Source organism: Scyliorhinus torazame, chromosome 28 (assembly GCF_047496885.1).
Source record: "Scyliorhinus torazame isolate Kashiwa2021f chromosome 28, sScyTor2.1, whole genome shotgun sequence".
Taxonomy (NCBI): domain Eukaryota; kingdom Metazoa; phylum Chordata; class Chondrichthyes; order Carcharhiniformes; family Scyliorhinidae; genus Scyliorhinus; species Scyliorhinus torazame.
This window is the reverse complement of record NC_092734.1, coordinates 34025586-34047413: the sequence shown is the minus strand read 5'-3', so window position 1 is coordinate 34047413 and position 21828 is coordinate 34025586. Positions and strand designations below refer to the sequence as shown.

General features: G+C 52.4%; 1 protein-coding gene across 1 annotated transcript in view; it reads left to right on the top strand.

The window, feature by feature from the left end:
- LOC140403679 (S-adenosylmethionine synthase-like) overlaps positions 1-16122 on the top strand; it is a 228937-nt gene extending 212815 nt beyond the window's left edge. Inside the window, exons 6-9 of the mRNA XM_072491843.1 lie at positions 616-834; positions 2517-2699; positions 5862-5995; positions 14272-16122. Coding sequence (XP_072347944.1) covers positions 616-834; positions 2517-2699; positions 5862-5995; positions 14272-14374 — 639 coding nt within the window. The 3' untranslated portion in view covers positions 14375-16122. The remainder of the gene's footprint in view (positions 1-615; positions 835-2516; positions 2700-5861; positions 5996-14271) is intronic.
- The last annotated feature ends 5706 nt before the right edge of the window (positions 16123-21828 follow it).

Here is a 21828-nt window from a genome sequence, read left to right as displayed (position 1 = left end):
AGTTTGCTGCAAATTGTGCCGTTGGCCGGGGCGTTTCTGCCAGGGCTGGGGGGAATAGCCGGGGGGGGTGGCCAGGTGGTGGGCTGTGGGGTCGGGGTGGACGGGCACAGAACACCATTGCCGCAGCCGGCAAGGCAGCCTTGCAGCTGCGCACGCCGCTGACTGCTCGCTGGGACCTTAGTGCCACGGGTTGTACAGGTGACCCCCGGGGCACTCCCCTTGGTGCCCTCTGGCCCCAGCAGACCCATCAGCTGCATGGGCGCGCTCCAACACAACCAGTGCCGTCTTGTTGCCTGGGGTGAGTGTGTGTGGGGAGTGTAATGTGTATGTGCGGCTCCCGAGTGTCAGTCACGGACGCGGCGAATCCTGCACCGTTTTCCATTGGAATTGAATGTGTTCCATGTGGCACCGGTGCTAGCCCCTCCACAGTAACGGAATCTATCCAGGTGCGGCACCAGTCTTGCTGCCGTGAAAGTCCACGAATTCTGCGTTGGCTGCAACACAGTCTCGGAAACGGAGAATCCCGCCCAGGATGCTTTCTCGGGGGCATCCGTACCAGCTCCCCATCACCGCGATGGGCGCTGGGCTGACCCAGCTCTTGCCTTCCCTCTGCAGGTGACGGTCCAGTACAGCCAGGAGAACGGAATGGTCGTCCCAACCCGTGTGCACACCATCGTCATCTCTGTGCAGCACGACGAGGACATCACGGTGGACGAGATGCGCGCCTCCCTGAAGGAGATGGTCGTCGATGCAGTGGTGCCAAAGAAGTATCTGGATGACAACACCGTGTATCACCTCCAGCCCAGTGGGCGGTTCGTGATCGGAGGACCCCAGGTTAGTCGAAAGGACATTATCCGGGACGGTCTAAAATAAAACGGTGTTCAAGATCGTAAAGGGTTTTGACAGAGTAGACAGGAAATAACCTGCTGGTCAGAGGGTCTGTCGCCAGACGAAGCAGGCTTAAGATAATTGACAAAAATAATAATGAAGAGAATGATTTTGACCTCCAATGCGCTGCCTGAAAGGGAAGCAGGTCCAATGGTAAAATTCTAAAGAGAATTTGCTGAACACTGGAAGAAGAAACATGTTCAAGACAATGAAGAAGAGTTGGGGCACCCAACCAATTGGATTGTCCTTTCAAAGAGCGCGGCTTTGCTGTACGTTTACGTGGGTAGAATCCAATCTGGTAAAGCTTCAGACGGAGACTTTAGTCATTCAAATTGCGAGTACAGCTGGGATAACACCGTACAACGGTGACCACCACAAGGGCTGTGTGGGGAATGTGGGTGATCCCCCAGTCCTGTGCTGCCAGCAGTAGACCATGTTAACAGGGACCTGTGGGGTGGAGCCTTTGACCTGAGGTGTTGCAGCCCCGTCTCCAACCCAGTGTAACGCCTCACTATCAGCACAGACTCAACCCCAAAGTGGAGATGAATCACATCACAATGTAAGTCACTGAAAATCTTACATAGAAAGCACATCAGGCCATTCGGCCCACTTGGTCTAGCTGGTGTTCATGTTCCATGCTATCCCCCTCCCACCTTATTTTGTCTCCCACAATCAGCATATCTTTCTATTTCTTTCTCCCTCAAGCGATTGTCAAGATTCCGCTCCAATGTATCGATGTTATTCACCTAAACTACTCCTTGTACTAGTCTTGTGGCTCAGTGGGTAGTGGCCCTGCCTCTGGGCCAGAAGCTCTGGAATCCCACCACAGCGCCAATTTTATCATCCGGCTTAGTCATTATCACCCCCTTTTACATTCCCTTTCTCTTTTTGTCCAAGGCATCTTTGTCAATCATTGGAGCTTAATCCAGCCCCACTCCTCCACGCTCCCCCCCCCCCCCCCCTTCCCTCCAACAACAGTATAAATCTGACCCTCTTTCCAGTTCTATCTAGCTCTGACAAAGTCATCCAGACTCGAAACGTGAGCTCTGAGCTCTCGATGCTGTCAGACCTGATGAGACGGCCGAGCATTTCCTGTTTCGCTCCACCCTGGGGACGGCTAAGGAAGGTGCATTCATCACGCAGCCAAACAGGGCGAGTGTGTCAACCTGCAAATCCTTCCAAACACGCCAATGGCTGGCGGTAAGAGCGGGAGAGACTCCTGGTCACCCACGCTTGATGTGGAGTGGGGCCCCTCAAGATATAAGACCCCGGCGACAGACTAGCCACCTGTTCCAGGGATTACTAGCTGTGGACACAGACAAAAGTCTGCCTTAGTGACCACCAGGAGCGGGACGAGAAGTGGGTGGACTGGACTTGTATTAGCGAGTGCCACCTTCGCAACCCTCTCTGGGTAAAGACGTTTCTCCTGAATTCCCGGTTGGATCTTATATTTAGGGCTCCGGGCTTTGGGTCTCTCCTGACAATGGGAATGGAGTTTCCACGTCATCCCCTGCCTAACCCTTTCTGAATCTTAAAGACCTCCCGCCACGCCACCCTCCCCGAAGCTGGATTGACCCTCTTTCCGCGGTGGAAGGAATCACCTCGTGTCTTGTCTTTGGATTGTGCAGGGTGATGCCGGTGTGACCGGGCGGAAGATCATTGTGGACACGTACGGGGGATGGGGAGCTCATGGCGGTGGCGCCTTCTCAGGCAAGGACTACACAAAGGTTGATCGGTCAGCAGCCTATGCAGCTCGCTGGGTTGCCAAATCCCTGGTGAAAGCCGGACTGTGCAAACGCGTCTTGGTGCAGGTGAGGACCCGGGAGACAGCAGTCTAGGAATGACGAGGTGTCCCTTTGGGCTGTTTGCTGCATCTGTATAACATGACTCTGCTTGCTTGGCCGAGGGATCTGTTAGTTTTACTTTGACTTCATTACACCAATGCAGTAGTGCAACAATGCTCCAATTGCACCAATTACACCAATGCACCAATTACACCAATGCAGTACGGCAACAAGGGTTCATAAAATTAACTCCTGGCATGGAGGCATTGCCCTATGACGAGCAATTGAATAGACTAGCTGCGGGATTCTTCGCCGGCGGGATCCTCCTCTTCATCGGCAGTGCACCCACGCCCGCGGATTTCCCGACAGCGTGGGGTGTACCCAATGGGAAACCCCATTGGCCGGCTGCGGGAACGGAGAATCCCACTGCTGGCGAGGGCACGCCGGAAATCGGCGCTGGCGGGACGGAGAGTCTCGCCCCCTGGCCCTTTATTCTCTGAAGTTTGGACAAAATACAAAGTTCAAACAAACAAAATTCTTTCAGGGATGGACAGGGCAGATTGAGGAAGGATCTTTCCCCAGGCTGGGGGGGGGGGTCCAGTACCAGGGGACACAGTTTCGGAATAAGAGCCATGCCGTTTAGGACCGAGATGAGGAGGAATTTCTTCGCTGAGAAGGTGAGAAATCTTTGGAATCCTCTGGCCCCGAGGGCCGGTGTAAACTCAGTCATTGAGTATGTTCAAGATTGACATTGGTAGATTTTTACATATTAAAAACATCAAGGGTTACGATACAGTGCAGGAAAATGGTGTTGACGTGGGAGATCAGTCATGGTCTCATTGAATGGCGGAGCGGGGTCGAGGGGCCGAATGGCCTCCTCTTGCTCCTATCTCTTAAGTTCTTATGACCATGTTAAGTATCTTTGCATTAACATTAAGTGCAGTCATTTCAAGACTTTGGGGGTGGGGGTGGTGGTGGGGGGGGGGGTGGGTGGTGGGTGCGGGGAGGGGGGGTGGTGGGTGCGGGGAGGGGGGCTGATGGGTGCGGGGAGGGGGGCTGATGAAGGAGATTCGGTGCCGACATTGGGCCGTATTGAGGATGAAGAGGAAACAAAGGTGGTACTTGCAATAATTCCCACTCAATGCCCATTCCAGCCGAACACCGAGTTCACATGGTGTGAAGTATAAAGTCCTTGTGTTCATTGAGAGCGGAGGGGCAGGCGAAGGAAAGACAGGTGTGAGTCTTCACTTGAACTGTTGCTGTCCTTGTACTCCTGGTGCCCCCAGGGTGTTGTCAGGAAGGGAATTCCAGGATTGTGTCCCAACGGACGATGAAGGAATGTTGAGACGCATCAAAGTCGGGGTGGAGAGTGAGTTGGGGGCGAACCTGGTGGATGGCAGTGCCAGGACAGGGCTATGCGTGTATCGGTGTAGAGTCGGTGTATGGTATCACGATCGCAGACCAGACCCCAACGGTTGCTAGGACACCGGACAGAAACTCCAATATTTTATTTAATTTGTAAGATTGAGGAAAGGATACTTCGCTCCAGGAGTGATTTGACACACAAATAGGGATATGGTCCGGGATTCTCCGCCGGCATGATTCTCAGTTATGCCGGCACCCGGGGGTTTCCCGACGGCGTGGGGCTGCCCCACAATGGGAAACCCCATTGATCGGCTGGCGAAACGGAGAATCCCGCCGGCCGGTCGGGGCAGAATCTGGCGCGGCGGGACAGAGAATCCAGCCCTTGGTATATTAAAATAAACATTATTTTTATGACAGGATTAAACTAACTTGAACAGCATAGGACATATAGCTCACAATTACCAGCTAAACGATGCTTAGCAACAAAATGAAACACTTTAACGCCTAACTGCTTTCTTCTTTATCTCCAATCAAGCAAAACCCTTTACAGGTCAAAAGCCACTTTTAAATACAGTTAATAGCCACAGGAAAACTTGCTGTCTTGAGATGCCTTGGAGAGAGAGATCATTCAGGAAACAGCCAGTAGCTTCTTGTCTGTGCGAAACCACTGTTTAATTTGACAGCTTTTTTTGGAAGCTGTTTTCTGTTCACAGCCAAATCTAAACTGAATGACTCCCTGCAGGAGACCTGGTACAGACCTACCTCCTCCGTTTAGTTACATCACCTTTATCCTACTCAAATCCCATGACCTGATAACTTACGTTTGAAATCAATGGGCGCAATCTAATGGGGGAAGAAATGAGTCAGCTCTTTTTAAAAAAAAAAAAAATTTAGAGTACCCAATTCATTTTTTCCAATTAAGGGGCAATTTAGTGTGGCCAGACTGGCAGTGTCCCTTGGGCACTCTGGCAGTGCCAGGTTGGCAGCAAGGTGGCACTGCCAGAGTGCCTAGATGGCACTGCCAATATGCCAGGATGCCAGGCTGGCCATCCCACAGAACCCAAGTGGCATCAGCAGGGCTAGGATACCATCCTGCCCAGCTGCTGACCACTTAGGGGCCTTCAAGCGCCTGGGAGACCCCTCCCCCCACTCCAAGTGCCGCTCTGCCTGGTCCCAGTTTGTGGAAACCAGGGCTAAATGGTGCCCAGCTGGGGTCTCCTCGGAGAGCCCGGTGGATGCCACAGGTAGATTCTATCTGACGTCGGCAGATTTAAGTGAGCTTTTAGGATACTTAACTATTCAAGTCTGGATCCCGCTCATTGTAGAGGGGATCCAGATCACGACGTCTCACAAGATCTTGTTAGATCCCGCGAGGTGTATCAACCACCGGGAATCCCAGAAGAGGCCTCTCATGGGATCTACCGGCCATGTCCCATCCCGATTCCGACAGGACGCAGCCAGAAAATCGGACTGAATGTCTCTAATTATCTGCTCACAGAAATCATAACAAAACCCCATTAGGTTTATTCTTTTACACATAAGCATCGTTCGAAATAAGGATGATCTCATATTTACGATGCCTTAATTACCACTTCAGTAGCCACAGTGTCTGCCTGTCTTTTAAATTGGGATTCTTAAAAACCTTACTGCAGTAGATATATACACACACTAACCCAGGCTTTTAACCATTACTGCACCAAATATATGTAATACAATATCTTTCTGAAATTCCTACATTCATCACCAGGGGGCAGCTGTGTTCTATAAGAGCTTTTCTAGTGATATGGACCTTTCCGCAAACAAGTCTTGCTGTACAATTTGCAGGTTGCCTACGCCATTGGTGTGGCGGAGCCGCTCTCCATCTCGATTTTCTCATACGGAACATCGCAAATGGGCGACAGGGCGTTGATGGAAATCGTGAGAAAGAACTTTGACCTTCGACCGGGCATGATTGTCAGGTAAAGTTATGTTGCTGCATTTTGGCTTTGGGAGCGAAAGGCGAGGATTGATGAACATTCAGTGATCTGGATGGTGGATCATCACTGTGAGGAAGTATAGACGTAATTGTGCAATAAAACCTGTGCTATCCCGGACTCCCCTGGTGCCCAGTCTGCACATGCAACCCCTTAAATAGGCTGCACTTGTAAAATTGGCCCTGTAACTCAGAAAGGAATCCGCTTAGAGAAATGCTCCTGGTTACAGTTTAAGGTGACCCTGTTACAAATGGCAGTGCTAGCATCGACATGAATTGGCAAAGGCAGCATTGCCTACTCAAGTCAGTGGCGGACTTATACCCTATGGGGTACCCCGCTCACCTTCAATTCTGGGTCCCACAACCATGACGTTAAGCCCCTTCCCCCCATGATGCCGCGCCCCTCACCCCAATGATGTCATGCCCCTCCAGACCCCACCCACCCTCGCCCCACAGAATTCAAAGCCACGAGGACGGCATGTGGCGCAGTGGTTAGCACTGGGACTGCGGCGCTGAGGACCCGGGTTCGAATCCCGGGCCTGGGTCACTGTCCGTGTGGAGTTTGCACATTCTCCCCGTGTCTGCGTGGGTCTCACCCCCACAACCCAAAGATGTGCAGGGTAGGTGGATTGGCCACGCTAAATTGCCCCTTACTTGGAAAAAAATAATAATTGGGTACTCTAAATTTATTTTAAAAAAAGAAAGACGTCAGTCACAAAAATACGCGAATTAATCGCTGCTTTACTGCTTTAGTGCTTTTTAACTTGTGAAAACACGCCTGTGTGCACAATTGCTGAACTGAAGTCCAAGCTTACCTCAAAAAGGCGGTTTGTCACCGTACTTTGAAAAGTTCAACTGAAGGATCAGTAATATCTTGTAGCTCCATTGCCACAAGGCTGCACGGTAGCATAGTGGTTAGCACAATTGCTTCACAGCTCCAGGTTGCCAGGTTCGATTCCCGGCTTGGTTCACTGTCTGTGCGGAGTCTGCACATCCTCCCCGTGTGTGCGTGGGTTTCCTCCGGGTGCTCCGGTTTCCTCCCACAGTCCAAAGATGTGCAGGTTAGGTGGATTGGCCATGATAAATTGCCCTTAGTGTCCAAAATTGCCCTTAGTGTTGGGTGGGATTACTGGGTTATAGGGATAGGGTGGAGGTGTGGGCTTGGGTAGGGTGCTCTTTCCAAGAGCCGGTGCAGACTCGGTGGGCTGAATGGCCCCCTTCCGGACTGTAAATTCTATGATCTATGATTTGAGATTCCACTTCTTGTTCAACTTTCTCGGCCGATGTGGTTTCTCTAGAACTCGGCTAGTTTAAGTCAGCAGATAATTTAATTTAAAAAAAATTTTAATCGCTTATTGTCACAAGTAGGCTTCAATGAAGTTTCTGTGAAAAGCCCCTAGTCGCCACATTCCGGCGCCTGTTCGGGGAGGCTGGTACGGGAATTGAACCGTGCTGCTGGCCTGCTTGGTCTGCTTTTGAAGCCAGCGATTTAGCCCAGTGTGCTAAACCAGCCCTTTACTATACTCATACTTTTGGTGGATGAGGATGAACGTGCCATTTGTGCACTGTTCAATACTTCTTAAAGTAAAATAACAAACTGTCTTTTTGCCTAACTTGGTCCTCCTGCCTCGCCTTCAATTATCTGCATCTTTGACGACCGGATTGATAGAGTCGCTCCATATTAACTCATTCTTGATTTTAGTGAAGATGAATTTTCTGAAAGTGTAGGCTTTTTTTGTCCTCCTCAGCCCTGGGGGTTGAGTTGTCCCCTCCTCCCCTAAGTGCTCCCCCATGGCTACCTCGAGTCCCGCCCGGCTAACTGCCTCAGTCACGCCGTCCCTCATGGCTTTTTTCGCCACAAAAGAGTTAGTTGAGTAAACACAAGAGATCCTCACCTTGACTGCTGCCTTGCTCCCTCCCCGTCAGTTTTCCTGCTCTGGGGGGACTCAGCCAATCAGAGTCTGATGCCGCTGTGCGTTGACTACTGATAGGCTCAACGTGAGGGCTGCGCAGAGCAATGTCCTGGAGATTGATCTTCAATTCCTGGAGGCTCCGAGGCCAATCCTGAAGGGTTGCCGACCCAAACATTAATTGGCTGCGTCTTGACGCACAGATTCTCATCCTTCCCTTTGCTACAGCCCATCACCATTTTCCAAAATGGCCGTCCCTGTACAGACTGTTTTTTTGGTTAACCCTGACCCTTGTGGTATTCAGTGACTACATGAATATGACAAGCCACATAATGTTGTCAGCCTGAGGATGCTATCTAAATTATTTTTCCATGAGTCCATTACACAGTATCGAGTAAGGCAGGGAACCAATTCCGATTGAAAATGAAGGAATATATCTTCAGCTTCATAGATCAGAATGAATGTCTTTCATCACATCATTATTGATAATCTCCCAACAAAACACATTGGGTGGATTTCCGATGTCTCTCTGCAAACGCCCAGTGTCTCTTTCCCACGAGGCTGTCTGTACTGCGGGTAAATGCCCAACATTTCCTTCACATTGTCTATTCCCTCCTCTTCTGGTGCCGTGCGCAGCATCCCTGTCTCTGAGGCAGAAGCTCTGCGTTCGAGTCCCACCCCAGGACTTGGCGGCCAAGGAAGGCGCGTTCGTAACGCGGCCAATCAGGTTTGTTGAGTGTCAGCCGGCAAAATTCCCCCAAACGCGGCTGGCGGTCAGAGCGGGAGAGGCTCCTGGTCAGCCACGGTTGGTGGGGGTGGCGCCCCTCACACTACAAGCCCCTGGCAGCGGACTAGCGACCCTGTTCCAGGAATCACTTGCTGCGGAAACGGACGCAAGCCTGCCTTGGCGCACCAGTAGACGTGGGAAAAGAAGGAAGGGGCGGGATTCTCCCGTCAACCAACGCCGGCACCGGGAAAGGCGATTGGGCGGAGAACCGGTTGTGAAGCCAAAATCGCGGCTGGCGCCAGGCGCCCACGAAATGCCACATTCCGCGCCGCGACAGCGGCGTCGACGCGTTCCACTCCGCACGTACAGTAAACACCATTTGCAGGTTACCAGAGAGTCTGAGCCGGTATGCTCCGGGGCCTCCGCCAAACTCCGCCTCCGCCTGGAGGAACGCCCGACGGCGGGTTTCACTTGCGGTTTCAAAAAACCGGGCGTCAGAAGTGGCTGATGAGGGAGAGAGAGGAGGTAGGGTATGCGCGGCCGTGGGGCGCTTCCTGGCCACTGGCAGGACTGGCGGGGAGGGGAGGGGGGGGGGGTCGTCTGCCAGGCCTGAGGGGAAGGCAGTGGAGGGGGGGGGGGGGGGCGGTGACCAGGGGATGGGCCGTGAGGTTAGGGTGACCCCCCCCCATGGGACCAGGACATCCAGGTGCGGACCGCCATTGCTGCGGCTGCAAGGCAGCCATCTTGCTGCGCACCCCAACGACCGCCCACCGTGGCCCATAGTTGGGCAGGGTGACACCGGCCGCATGGGTCCCCTCACCCCAGCACCACCGCACTCCGCCCTGCAGAGGGATGGGGGTGGGACTCTGTCGCGGTCAGCGCTGGCTAAACTGGGATCCTTAGCCCAAGCCCACCCACATTGTCCGCCCATCTCCCCCCCCCCCACCCCCAGGGTAAAGCCCACCCCTCTCACAGAGCACCCAGGCAGGTTGAAACGTTATGAACATGGATTTATTGTGCAATGGTGAACTTATATGTCCAGGTTTCTGCTCCAGCCCCTATCGCTATCCTGTGTGCTGCACCCAGCCGCTGCTCGGGTTTCCCAGGTGGTGCCGTCCTGTTCTGCCCGCTGCCCATCCGATGTGCCAGGGACTGGCGAGGGGGCGTCCGAGGTGCTATGGTGTTCCGCCACCTCTCCAGTCGCCGGCACGGGCACCAACACCTCCTCCTCCCCCAGGGTGCGCGAAAGCCCCACGGGCTACTCCTTGGGACAGGTGTGCAAGTGGAGCTAACCCCTGAGGCTTCCCGCCTCCTGGCGTTGCCAGTCCTGCCGTCTCGACCAGGGTCTCAATGCTCGCGGCCACCGAGCACAGGGAGTGGACCACCTCCCTCTGGGTCCGTGCCACCGTCCGGGCAATACCCTCAGCCATGACCCACTGTGACCGGGCCACGCTCTGGCGGGCTGCTGCAATGCCCAGGTGGCCCTGGTGCATGGCTGCCTGTGACAGGGAAGCCCTGTCCTGGGCCTCGGCCACCGCCCACCCAGAATGCCCCAGGCCTTGGACACCTTGACCCATGGCCAATACCTTCGCCCCAAGGCCTCCGCCGCAGACGGCGGGAATGTGGGGATGGTGATGGCGGAGGGGGGGGGGGGTGTGCGGGGGGGGGGGGGGGGGCGTTTGGGTGGTGGTGGTGGAGGGGGGCTTTGGGGAGGGTGATGACACATGTCCCATGGGGGAACTGCAACTCAGCCGGGTCTCACTTGCTCACCCGATGGCGACCTCTGCTCCGGCCTTCTCTCCAGGTTCGCCATCCAGGCCTAGTGCCCGCTGCTCGGCCGTGGTCAGGGGCCGCAGGTGTCCCCCTCCAGTCTTTTCCCTCTCCCGGCGGTTGTGGGTGGAGAGAGAAAATGCACGATGCCAGACAGTTGGACATGCAGCACAGGGGATGGGTAGCTGCTGGTCTTCGTGGCCAGGGCACACGGCCATGGCGGCTGGTATGGTAGCTGGCATGTGATGCAAGGAGGAGGTTCAGTTGCCATCTGGGTGGTGGGGTTGCAGTACAAAGCAAATAGAACAATGAGCTGGATAGCCAAACAGTAGAGTACAAGTCAGAGTACAGCATGTTTAAGGAACATTTATTGTGAGGGGAATTAATTACAAAAGTGGGGAGGTTATGCTTCAGTTATACAGGGCCCTGGTAAGACCACATCCGGGGTATTGTGTACAGTATTGGCCTCCCTATTTAAGGAAAGATATTGTTATAACCTGCCTACTGACGATTGGCTGGGGACTAATGATTATCCCACAATCCTATGGGAGTATGAACTTCCCCAATGAGGGGGGGGCGGAGAAACTCCTACTATAAATAAGCTGGCCAGTCCAGGAACCAGGAGGAAGGAGAAGGTAGCAAGGGAAGTTACTGCTACTGCTATGTATATATTGTTATAGTAAATAAACTTTATTATTTTGTATCCTTAAAACTCGTGCTGGATTCTTCGGGGCCCTTACAAAAGATATAAATGTGTTAGAAACAATTCAAAGAAGGTTTTTAGTAAGGCATTTGATAAAGTTCCCCATGGTAGGCTTCTGCACAAAGTAAGGAGGCATGGGATAGTGGGAAATTTGGCCAGTTGGATAACGAACTGGCTAACCGATAGAAGTCAGAGAGTGGTGGTGGATGGCAAATATTCAGCCTGGATCCCAGTTACCAGTGGCGTACCGCAGGGATCAGTTCTGGGTCCTCTGCTGTTTGCGATTTTCATTAATGACTTGGATGAGGGAGTTGAAGGGTGGGTCAGTAAATTTGCAGACGATACGAAGATTGGGGGAGTTGTGGATAGTAAGGAGGGCTGTTGTCGGCTGCAAAGAGACATAGATAGGATGCAGAGCTGGGCTGAGAAGTGGCAGATGGAGTTTAACCCTGAAAAGTGTGAGGTTGTCCATTTTGGAAGGACAAATATGAATGCGGAATACAGGGTTAACGGTAGAGTTCTTGGCATTGTGGAGGAGCAGAGAGACCTTGGGGTCTATGTTCATACATCTTTGAAAGTTGCCACTCAAGTGGATAGAGCTGTGAAGAAGGCCTATGGCGTGCTCGCGTTCATTAACAGAGGGATTGAATTTAAGAGCCGTGAGGTGATGATGCAGCTGTACAAAACTTTGGTAAGGCCACATTTGGAGTACTGTGTACAGTTCTGGTCGCCTCATTTTAGGAAGGATGTGGAAGCTCTGGAAAAGGTGCAAAGAAGATTTACCAGGATGTTGCCTGGAATGGAGAGTAGGTCTTACGAGGAAAGGTTGAGGGTGCTAGGCCTTTTCTCATTAGAGCGGAGAAGGATGAGGGGCGACTTGATAGAGGTTTATAAGATGATCAGGGGAATAGATAGAGTAGACAGTCAGAGACTTTTTCCCCAGGTGGAACACACCATTACAAGGGGACATAAATTTAAGGTGAAAGGTGGAAGATATAGGAGGGATATCAGAGGTAGGTTCTTTACCCAGAGAGTAGTGGGGGCATGGAATGCACTGCCTGTGGAAGTAGTTGAGTCGGAAACATTAGGGACCTTCAAGCAGCTGTTGGATAGGTACATGGATTACAGTAAAATGATATAGTGTAGATTTATTTGTTCTTAAGGGCAGCACGGTAGCATTGTGGATAGCACAATTGCTTCACAGATCCATGGTCCCAGGTTCGATTCCGGCTTGGGTCATTGTCTGTGCGGAGTCTGCACGTCCTCCCCGTGTGTGCGTGGGTTTCCTCCGGGTGCTCCGGTTTCCTCCCACAGTCCAAAGATGTGCGGGTTAGGTGAATTGGCCAATGATAAATTGCCCTTAGTGTCCAAATTGCCCTTGGTGTTGGGTGGAGGTGTTGAGTTTGGGTAGGGTGCTCTTTCCAAGAGCTGGTGCAGACTCAAAGGGCCGAATGGCCTCCTTCTGCACTGTAAATTCAATGATAATCTATGATTAATCTAGGACAAAGGTTCGGCACAACATCGTGGGCCGAAGGGCCTGTTCTGTGCTGTATTTTCTATGTTCTATGTTCTATGTTAAGGTTGATTAGACTAATTCCTGGAATGGGTGGGTTGTATTGCCAGCAGAGGCTGTACAGGCTGGGCTTGTATCCACTGGCGTTTCGAAGAGTAAGAGGCAAATTAATTGAAACCTTTAAAATCCTGAGGGGTATTGACAGGGTGGATGTGGAGAGGAGGTTTCCTCTTGTAGGAGAATCTAGAACTAGGGGGTCGCTGTTTAAAAGTAAGGGGGTCACCCGTTTAAGGCAGAGATGAGGAGGCTCGAGGGGCCGAATGGCCTCCTCCTGTTCATAATCCACATGTCCGGATGCCAGTCCGTTCCTGGTGTCATTTTCTGCTGACAAGATGAAGGAGTTATTCAAGCTTATTTGAATGATTCCGAGGGGGTCGGTGGGACGAGGGGATTGAATTGTCAATGATTCCAAGGCTGAGGTGTTGAAAAGTAAGGAAAGGCTGGGCCTGTCAACCTTTCAAAGGAGCTGCTGAGGAGCAGAACTATCGAGCAGGTTCCTGAGGAGCCATCTTATATTTGGTAACATAGATTATGGAACAGGAACATTTGGAACATTCCATCAATCAACGCCGTGGGTTGGGATTCTCCGTTTCGCCGGCAACGCACTCACGCCCGCGGATTTCCCATCAGCGTGGGGGTGCCCACAATGGGAAAGGCTGGCTCATAGAACATACAGTGCAGAAGGAGACCATTCGACCCATCGAGTCTGCACCGACCCACTTAAGCCCTTCCACCCTATCCCCGTAACCCAATAACCCCTCCTAGCCTTTTTTTTTTTGGTCACTAAGGGCAATTGATCATGGCCAATCCACCAACTAACACCTAACCTGCCCGTCTTTAGACTGTGGGAGGAAACCGGAGCACCCGGAGGAAACCCACGCAGACGCGGGGAGAAGGTGCAGACTCCGCACAGACCGTGACCCAGCGGGGAATCGAACCTGGGATCCGGGCGCTGTGAATCCACGGTGCTAATCACTTGTGCTACCGTGGTGCCCGGGACAAAGAATACCACTGCCGGCGGGGTCGGTCCGCACCAGAAAATGGGTGGGTCTGGACAGTCCCACGTTAGCTGAGAAGGAATGCACAGGGTCTAACTAGCTAAGGACAGGAATTATTCTGTAAAAGTAAAGTTGCCATAGTCCCAGGTGACCATAGGCTGCTTTCTCCTTCGAGGGAGAGAGCTGACTGATGGTGTTTTAACCTGAGGATCACCACACCTCAGGCGAGGGGCAAGGTTGAGAAGGCAGGGCCTTCAGGAATAACCTCAGCCGGTACAGGAATTGAACCCACAGCTGTGGGTCTCGCTCTGTGTCACGAACCAGCTGTCCAGCCAACTGAGCTAAACCGGCCCATAGGTTACTCTGTATTATTCTGAAATCACTCTGTATGCCATGGCTGGAAAGCCTTGAAACTTTAAGGAGTGGTTGAATGCCCCGCTTGGGAGAGTTCATGCTGCTTGGATGATGTAAGATAGCTTGGCCTGTCATCCTCACCTCTTGCCCGAATGTTTATGTGTTGTCATTTGTGCCTATTTTGGGATTCTGGTACCGGAGAAAAAAAAAACTCTTTCTTTTTCCAGGGAGCTGAACTTGAAGAAACCAATCTACCAGAAAACAGCTTGCTACGGCCATTTTGGCAGGAATGAGTTCCCTTGGGAAGTGGTGAAGAAGCTGAACTACTAATACATCCTGGCTTGGTCCCAGACCTGTTGCTATTTACACCAGTGAACTATGGGGGGGGGGGGGAAATGGAGGGCGCCATGCCCTCAGAATTCCACGACAAATGATCTGCTGCCAGATTCTGATCTGCAGGAGGGACCAAAACACTGAATGCAATTCACCCCCCCCCCCCCCCCCCCACCACCACCACCACCACCACCGGGAACAATGCGCAATGAAATTTGTCACTTATATTTGCAGGATGCCAATGGTCAAATAATCTTGGGATCAAATCCCGCCTTCCACACCCACCCGCCCCCCCACCCCCCCACCCCTTCCCCATAGGGAGAAAACAAATTGGCCAACTTAAAATAGAAAACAGTGCCTCTGGGGGGCTGCGCGGTGGCGCAGTGGTTAGCGTTGCTGCCTAATGCCACCGAGTTCGAATCCCGGCCCCGGGTCACTGACCGTGAGAAGTTTGCACATTCTCCCCCTGTCTACATGGGTCTCACCCCCCCCCCCCCCCACAACCCAAAGATGTGCGCGGTAGGTGTATTGGCCACGCTAAATCGCCCCCTAATTGGAAAAAAAAGAATTGGATACTCTGAATTTATTTTTAACAAAACATTGTTACTTGTCCCGTTGCTGTTTGTGAGAGCTTGCAGTGTGCAAATTAATTGCAACTTCAGAAATTGTCTGTGAAACAGCACCCTACCCAAGCCCACACCTCCACCCTCTCCCCATTACCCAGTAACCCCAACCAAGACTAAGGGTAATTTTGGACACTAAGGACAATTTATCATGGCCAATACACCTAACCCGCACATCTTTGGACTGTGGGAGGAAACTGGAGCACCCAGAGGAAACCCACGCAGACACGGGGAGAGCGTGCAGACTCCGCACAGACAGTGACCCAAACCGGGAATCGAACCTGGGACCCTGGAGCTGTGAAGCAATTGTGCTAACCACAATGCTACCGTGCTGCCCGATCAGAGCCCCTTTCCCCCGTAGTATAAATTGTTGTGATAGTTTGAAATTTGGCATTCTTGCATTTATCCTGACGACTGCATGATGAAAAGGCTCGACAACATGTGTCTCTTTTTTCAGCAATTATTCAAATGTACTGCCAAATAAAATTTAAATGATGTTTCCGAATTGTGACCAGTTGCGATCCCATCGACACCTTCCGCCGGTGCCATGTTAACTGTTGCTCAATTTCCACTAAGCTACTGCACAGAAATAAAGATCAGGTAATGGTCCCGGCAAAGCAGACTTATCGTAGAATCCCTACAGTGCAGAAGGAGGCCATTCGGCCCTCCGAATGAGCACCCCACCTAGGCCCACTCCCCCACCCGATCCAAGTTACCCAACATAACCTTTGGACACTAAAGGGCAATTTAGCACAGCCAATCCACCTAACCTACACATCTTTGGGCTTTGGGAGGAAACCCATGTAGACACGGAGAGAACGTGCAAACTCCGCACAGTCACCCAAGTCCGGGATCGAACCAGATCTCTGGCACTGTGAGGCAGCAGTGCTATTATCTCCATCTCCTGTGTATGCTAAAGTTGTCTGCTGTCACTCAAGGGGATTGGCTTGTCACACATTCCAGGGAAAGCTAGGAGTCCTTATGATGCTTGCCACTCCCACTTGAAGAAGCATACCAACTTGAGCAGCAGATCAGTGGACAAAGCTGCCAGCACGATGGCACAGAATATGGGCACCAAATGAGCCATTAAAGGATTCCAGGAATTAAACAAATTTCAGAATGCTTTTTTCGAAACTTGGGCCAGTTTTTCAGATACGATGAGATGACAGCAGCGCGGACCGCTCCGGCGTCAGCGGCCCCCGAAAGTGAGGAATTCTCCAATTACCTCCAATTTCTCGGGGGCGAGGTCGGCGCCAGAGGGGTTGGCATCGCTCCAGCCGGCGCCGAAGGGCCGACGCGAGTTCGTGCATGCGCGGACCGGCTGGCGTATCTCCACGCGTGCCCCGTGCAATATGGCGGAGCCCTGCAGGGGCCCGGTGCGGAGGAAAGAAGGCCCCCCACAGAAACAGCCCGCCCGCCGATCGGTGGGCCCTGATGAAATGAAATGAAAATGAAATGAAAGTCGCTTATCGTCACAAGTAGGCTTCAAATGAAGTTACTGTGAAAAGCCCCTAGTCGCCACATTCCAGCGCCTGTTCGGGGAGGCTGGTACGGGAATTGAACCGTGCTGCTGGCCTGCCTCGCTCTGCTTTAAATCCAGCTCTTTAGCCCTGTGCTAAACCATCCCCAGGCTGGATTGCGGGCCAGGCCATCATGGGGGCCCCCCCTCCAGAGTCGGATCCCCCCCCCCCCCCCCCCCCGAGGACCGCCCCCGCACACATACCTGCCAGGTGCCGCTGGTGTGTGAGGCGAGTGATTCACGCCGGCGGGACTGGACAAAAGTTGACGTCCGCTCGGACCATTGGGGCCCCGAAAAACGGCGGCGGAGAATAGGGCAGCCAGTGTCGGGGCGGGTTTCGCGCCGACCCCTGGGGATTCTCCGAACCGGCTGGGGAGCGGAGAATCCCGACCACGATGTACTTAACCCGTGACCACCAATGTGTCGCAAAGCGATGGGATCTGACTAGAAAAGTTGGAAAACCAATAGGCCACTTTCATGTATGTCCTGGCAAGTTGGCCAAGACTGACATTGGTACAGCATGGGTGCATGGGGCTTTGGACCACCCCCTCTGAGGTGCAAGCATGAGACCCTAGAGAACCATAATGAAGGGGTGAAGGTGGAGCAATAAAGGAATGTTACTCACCCTTTATTTTTTAAAAATCATCATTGGTGCTCTCAACGAATATATTTCTTCTTGAACAAGTGGATGTTTTAATCTGGTAATTGCTACCTTTTTCCAGAACAATTCATTGCTTATGGAACTGTGTATAGTCCATCCCCAGCCTTCATCAGCATTACCTTTGGTGCACTAATTTATGCAGGAATTGTTTTTTTACTTGGACAGGGCAATGCCACTTTTTCACACATCCCGCACTCTTTCGCACCAATGAAATACTCAAATTCTGGCATATTATCATTCCCATGTCCATTCCAATTCCCTTCCCGTACCTACAACCGCATTAAGGTGGACTTTCGTCTGCTTCCATAGCAGGCTTTCCTGAAAATGTTCGCCAGTTTGTCGTTGGAAGCTTATAGAATCATAGAATTTAAAGTGCAGAAGGAGGCCATTCGGCCCATCGGGTCTGCACTGGACCCTGTTGAAGCCCATACCTCCACCCTATCCCCATAACCCAGTAAACCCCACCCAACCTTTTTGGACATTAAACAGCAATTTTAGCATGGCCAACCCACCTAAACTTGGACTGTGGGAGGAAACCGGAGCACCCGGAGGAAACCCACGCAGACACGGGGGAGAACGTGCAGACTCCGCACAGACAGTGACCCAAGCCGGGAATCGAACCCGGGATCCTGGAGCTGTGAAGCAATAGTGCTAACCAGTGTGCTACCATGCCAAATCATCAGTCTTCATGGTGGAAGACACTAATAACATTCCAAAAATACTAAATAATCAAGGGGCAGAAAGGGGGAGGAAATAAATACAATAACTGTCACAAGGGAAAAGTATTAGGGAAACATAGAACATAGAACATTACAGCGCAGTACAGGCCCTTCGGCCCTCAATGTTGCGCCGACCTGTGAAACCACTCTAAAGCCAATCTACACTATTCCCTTTTCGTCCATATGTCTATCCAATGACCATTTGAATGCCCTTAGTGTTGGCGAGTCCACTACTGTTGCAGGCAGGGCATTCCACGCCCTTACTACTCTCTGAGTAAAGAACCTACCTCTGACATCTGTCCTATATCTATCTCCCCTCAATTTAAAGGTATGTCCCCTCGTGCTAGATATCACCATCCGAGGAAAAAGGCTCTCACTGTCCACCCTATCCAATCCTCTGATCATCTTGTATGCCTCAATTAAGTCACCTCTTAACCTTCTTCTCTCTAACGAAAACAGCCTCAAGTCCCTCAGCCTTTCCTCATAAGATCTTCCCTCCATACCAGGCAACATTCTGGTAAATCTCCTCTGCACCCTTTCCAATGCTTCCACATCCTTCCTATAATGCGGCGACCAGAATTGCACGCAATGCTCCAAATGCGGCCGCACCAGAGTGTTGTACAGCTGCAACATGACCTCATGGCTCTGAAACTCAATCCCTCTGTCAATAAAAGCTAACACACCGTACGCCTTCTTAACAACCCTCTCAACCTGGGTGGCAACTTTCAGGGATCTATGTACATGGACACCGAGATCTTTCTGCTCATCCACACTACCAAGAATCTTACCATTAGCCCAGTACTCAGTCTTCCTGTTATTCCTTCCAAAATGAATCACCTCACACTTTTCTGCATTAAACTTCATTTGCCACCTCGAATGAAGCTAAAGGCCGATCAGTCCCCTGGACCTGACGGGTTGTATCCCAGGATATAAATGAACAGCTACAGCGATAGTGGATACACTGGGCTGGATTCTCCAATTTTGAGGTTATGCCCCCCATGCCGGCGTGGGAACGGTGGTGTTTTACGACAGAGAAAATGGCGCTAAAACGGCCGCCGATCCCCCATCTGATTGGAGGCTCGCGTCAAGGCAGCGTAGGGCGCCCGGCTCTTGCTGCCGATATGGCCCGGAGAATTGCCGGGTCCGTGGCTGCGCATGGCGGCGGCCACTCGCAGACCCGACCTGCAAAATAGTGCCCCCCCCGCCCCTTTGACCAGCTCACGCGCCCCGGACCACCTCCCCACACTGCCACCGGCCCCTGGCAAAGTCCCCCCCTGTTTTTAAAAACTCCCACCAGCCCAACGATAATAATAACCACCGTGTCCCACTCTCTGCCCATCTTACAGCTGATGGTGACTCATCCTTTTTTTCCGAGATCCATACATTTGCAAGAACTTTACAACCGCTGTGGGTTTAACTGTTCTACACGGGGTGCATCATCTCAACCCCGCGGGGCCGGCCACACAAGGTTCAAAGGTTGAGGTCGCAAGGTTATCGAGACAGGTACAGAAAGGAGCGGCTGACACAAAAAGAGGAACTTACTGTTGGGCGCTGCCTGGGCCGGGCCATGGGCTGGAGTACGTCCAGTCGGTCATGCGGGGGGGGGGGGGCCAGTAGCTGGCTGGCGCCCCTGGGAAGAAGCCCCTGGTGGCCAGATGTTGCCGCTGCGTGGCCTGTCGCTCTTTCTTTTGTTGCCCTTGATTCCTTACAATTCGCCTTCCTCCTGCCCTCCCCCCCCCATTTCATGTCCTCCCCCCCCCCATCCCAAACCCTGCTCTTCCCTCCTCCCTTTCTCTTCCTTGTTTCGTGATTTGTCCTGTGTGGCCCCCCCCCCTTGCCGTACTGGGTGCTGGTTGTAAACAGGTGTCGGAACAAGTTGGCGAACAGCCTCCGTGTTTTGTGGGAGTCTTCCTCCGATCCCCCGATGGCCTACTTTGTTTTCTCCAGCCCAGGAAATTCCGCCTGGTTGGACAGCCAGTCTCGGGTGGCGCTGCCCAACAGTTAACTTTCCGAGGCCTTGTGGCTCTTCTTCAGAACTTGGAATGCTGGAGCGCGTGTGGCGTTCCGATGGAGGACTGGAGCCTGCATCAAAAGATCATGTGACGGTCTTAACCCAAACCGTTGCTTGGTCCCAGTTCCCATGGATGGAGACCAAACACAGAACCTACCACTGCGGGCAGGGCTAGGAGATTTCGGCCTTCGTTTCCGAACATACGACGGGAATGTGGTTTGAGTTTGAGGATGTCCTGTGTGGGCCATTTCCACGCCCGCCCCCCCCCCCCCCCCCCGCCCGCCGCAAAGTCTGTCACCCCCCTCGCTCTGAAGCACTCACAAGACCTCAAAGGCACAAGTGGACAATCGCAGGCCCCAGGCTCGTAGGTTCTCCGGCACCGACTCGATCACCGTTCCCAAGCCGAAATGTCCTTATAAACATCCAAATTAGGAGCAGGCCACTCGGCCCCTCTAACCTGCACCGCCATTTAACAAGATCACGGCTGATCTAGTTGTAAACTCAACCCCACATTCCTGCCGACCCCCGATAACCTTTCACCCCCTTGTTAATCAAGAACCTATCGCTCTCTACCTTAAAGATATTCAAAGATTCTGCTTCCGCTGCCTTTTGAGGAAGAGCGTTCACCACCCTCTGAGAGAAAACATTTCCCCTAATTTCTGTCTTAAATGAGCGACCCCCTTATTTTTGAACAGTGACCCCTAGTTTTAGATTCTCAGACAAGAGGAAACATCGTCTCCACATCCACCCTGTCAAAGCCCCTCAGGACATATGGGTGGCATTCTCTGGCCTTTCAGGCACGTGTTTCCGGGTGGCAGGAGGCAGCGCGCTGTTCCCTGGCGGCAGGATTCTCTGCTCCCGCCGCTGTCAACGGGAATCCCACGGGCAGAACCGGAGAATCCCGCCGCCAGGGAACATCCGGAGAATTCCGGCCTATATGTTTCAATCAAGTCGCCTCTAACTCTTCGAAACTCCAGCGGACTCAAGGCTGGCCTGCCCAACCTTTCCTCATAAGACAACCCCCCCCCCCCCACCCCCCCCCCTTTCATTTATTCCCCAAGTGTTGGTCACCCTGGCACCAGAACTCAGCAGGGGGCACTGCTGGAGCTACATGCCCCACGATGAAGAGGCCAGAGAACCCGGACTCCGGTCAGCCTGGGAACTTTGACCAGGGACAGACTGGAGACATGGGGCAAGGTTTTGTAGGGGGGCAGTTTTTGGAGGCCAGGTGTAGGAACACAGAAGGGAGGGCAATGTGGTGATAGCACAGGGCTAAATTGCTGGCTTTTAAAGCAGACCAAGGCAGGCCAGCAGCACGGTTCAATTCCCGTACCGGCCTCCCCGAACAGGTGCCGGAATATGGCGACTAGGGGCTTTTCACAGTAACTTCATTTGAAGCCTACTTGTGACAATAAGCGATTTTCATTTTTCATTTCATATACACAAGGGGTTAATGTAAATACACTACAACTAAATAACCACTAGAGGGAGCACCAGAGGTGTCATGACACACAGACATACAGCCAATGGGTCATTACAACAGGGCACAACCAATGGGTAATCAGGCCACCCAGAGGTGGCATTACCACAAGTGGGCACGTCACAACACATATAAAAGGACAGGGCACACATGCTCTGCCTCTTTCCACAGACAGACATCTAGACAGACATCACACTCAGCACGTGGCTTAGAGCAGGCTGGTAAAGATCGACTGAGTTACTACAGTTAGATTAGCAGAGAGTCAAACTCATTTAAGAACTGTGTTAATAGTTCAATAAACACGTTGAACTCATTTCATAGTCTGGAGCTCCCTTTGTCAAAGCATACATCAAGGAAACAGCTTATGCTACACGAAGCAGCATAACACAACAGGTAAGACCTGGGTGGGGTTGGGGTTGCCCGCGATGCCCACACGGC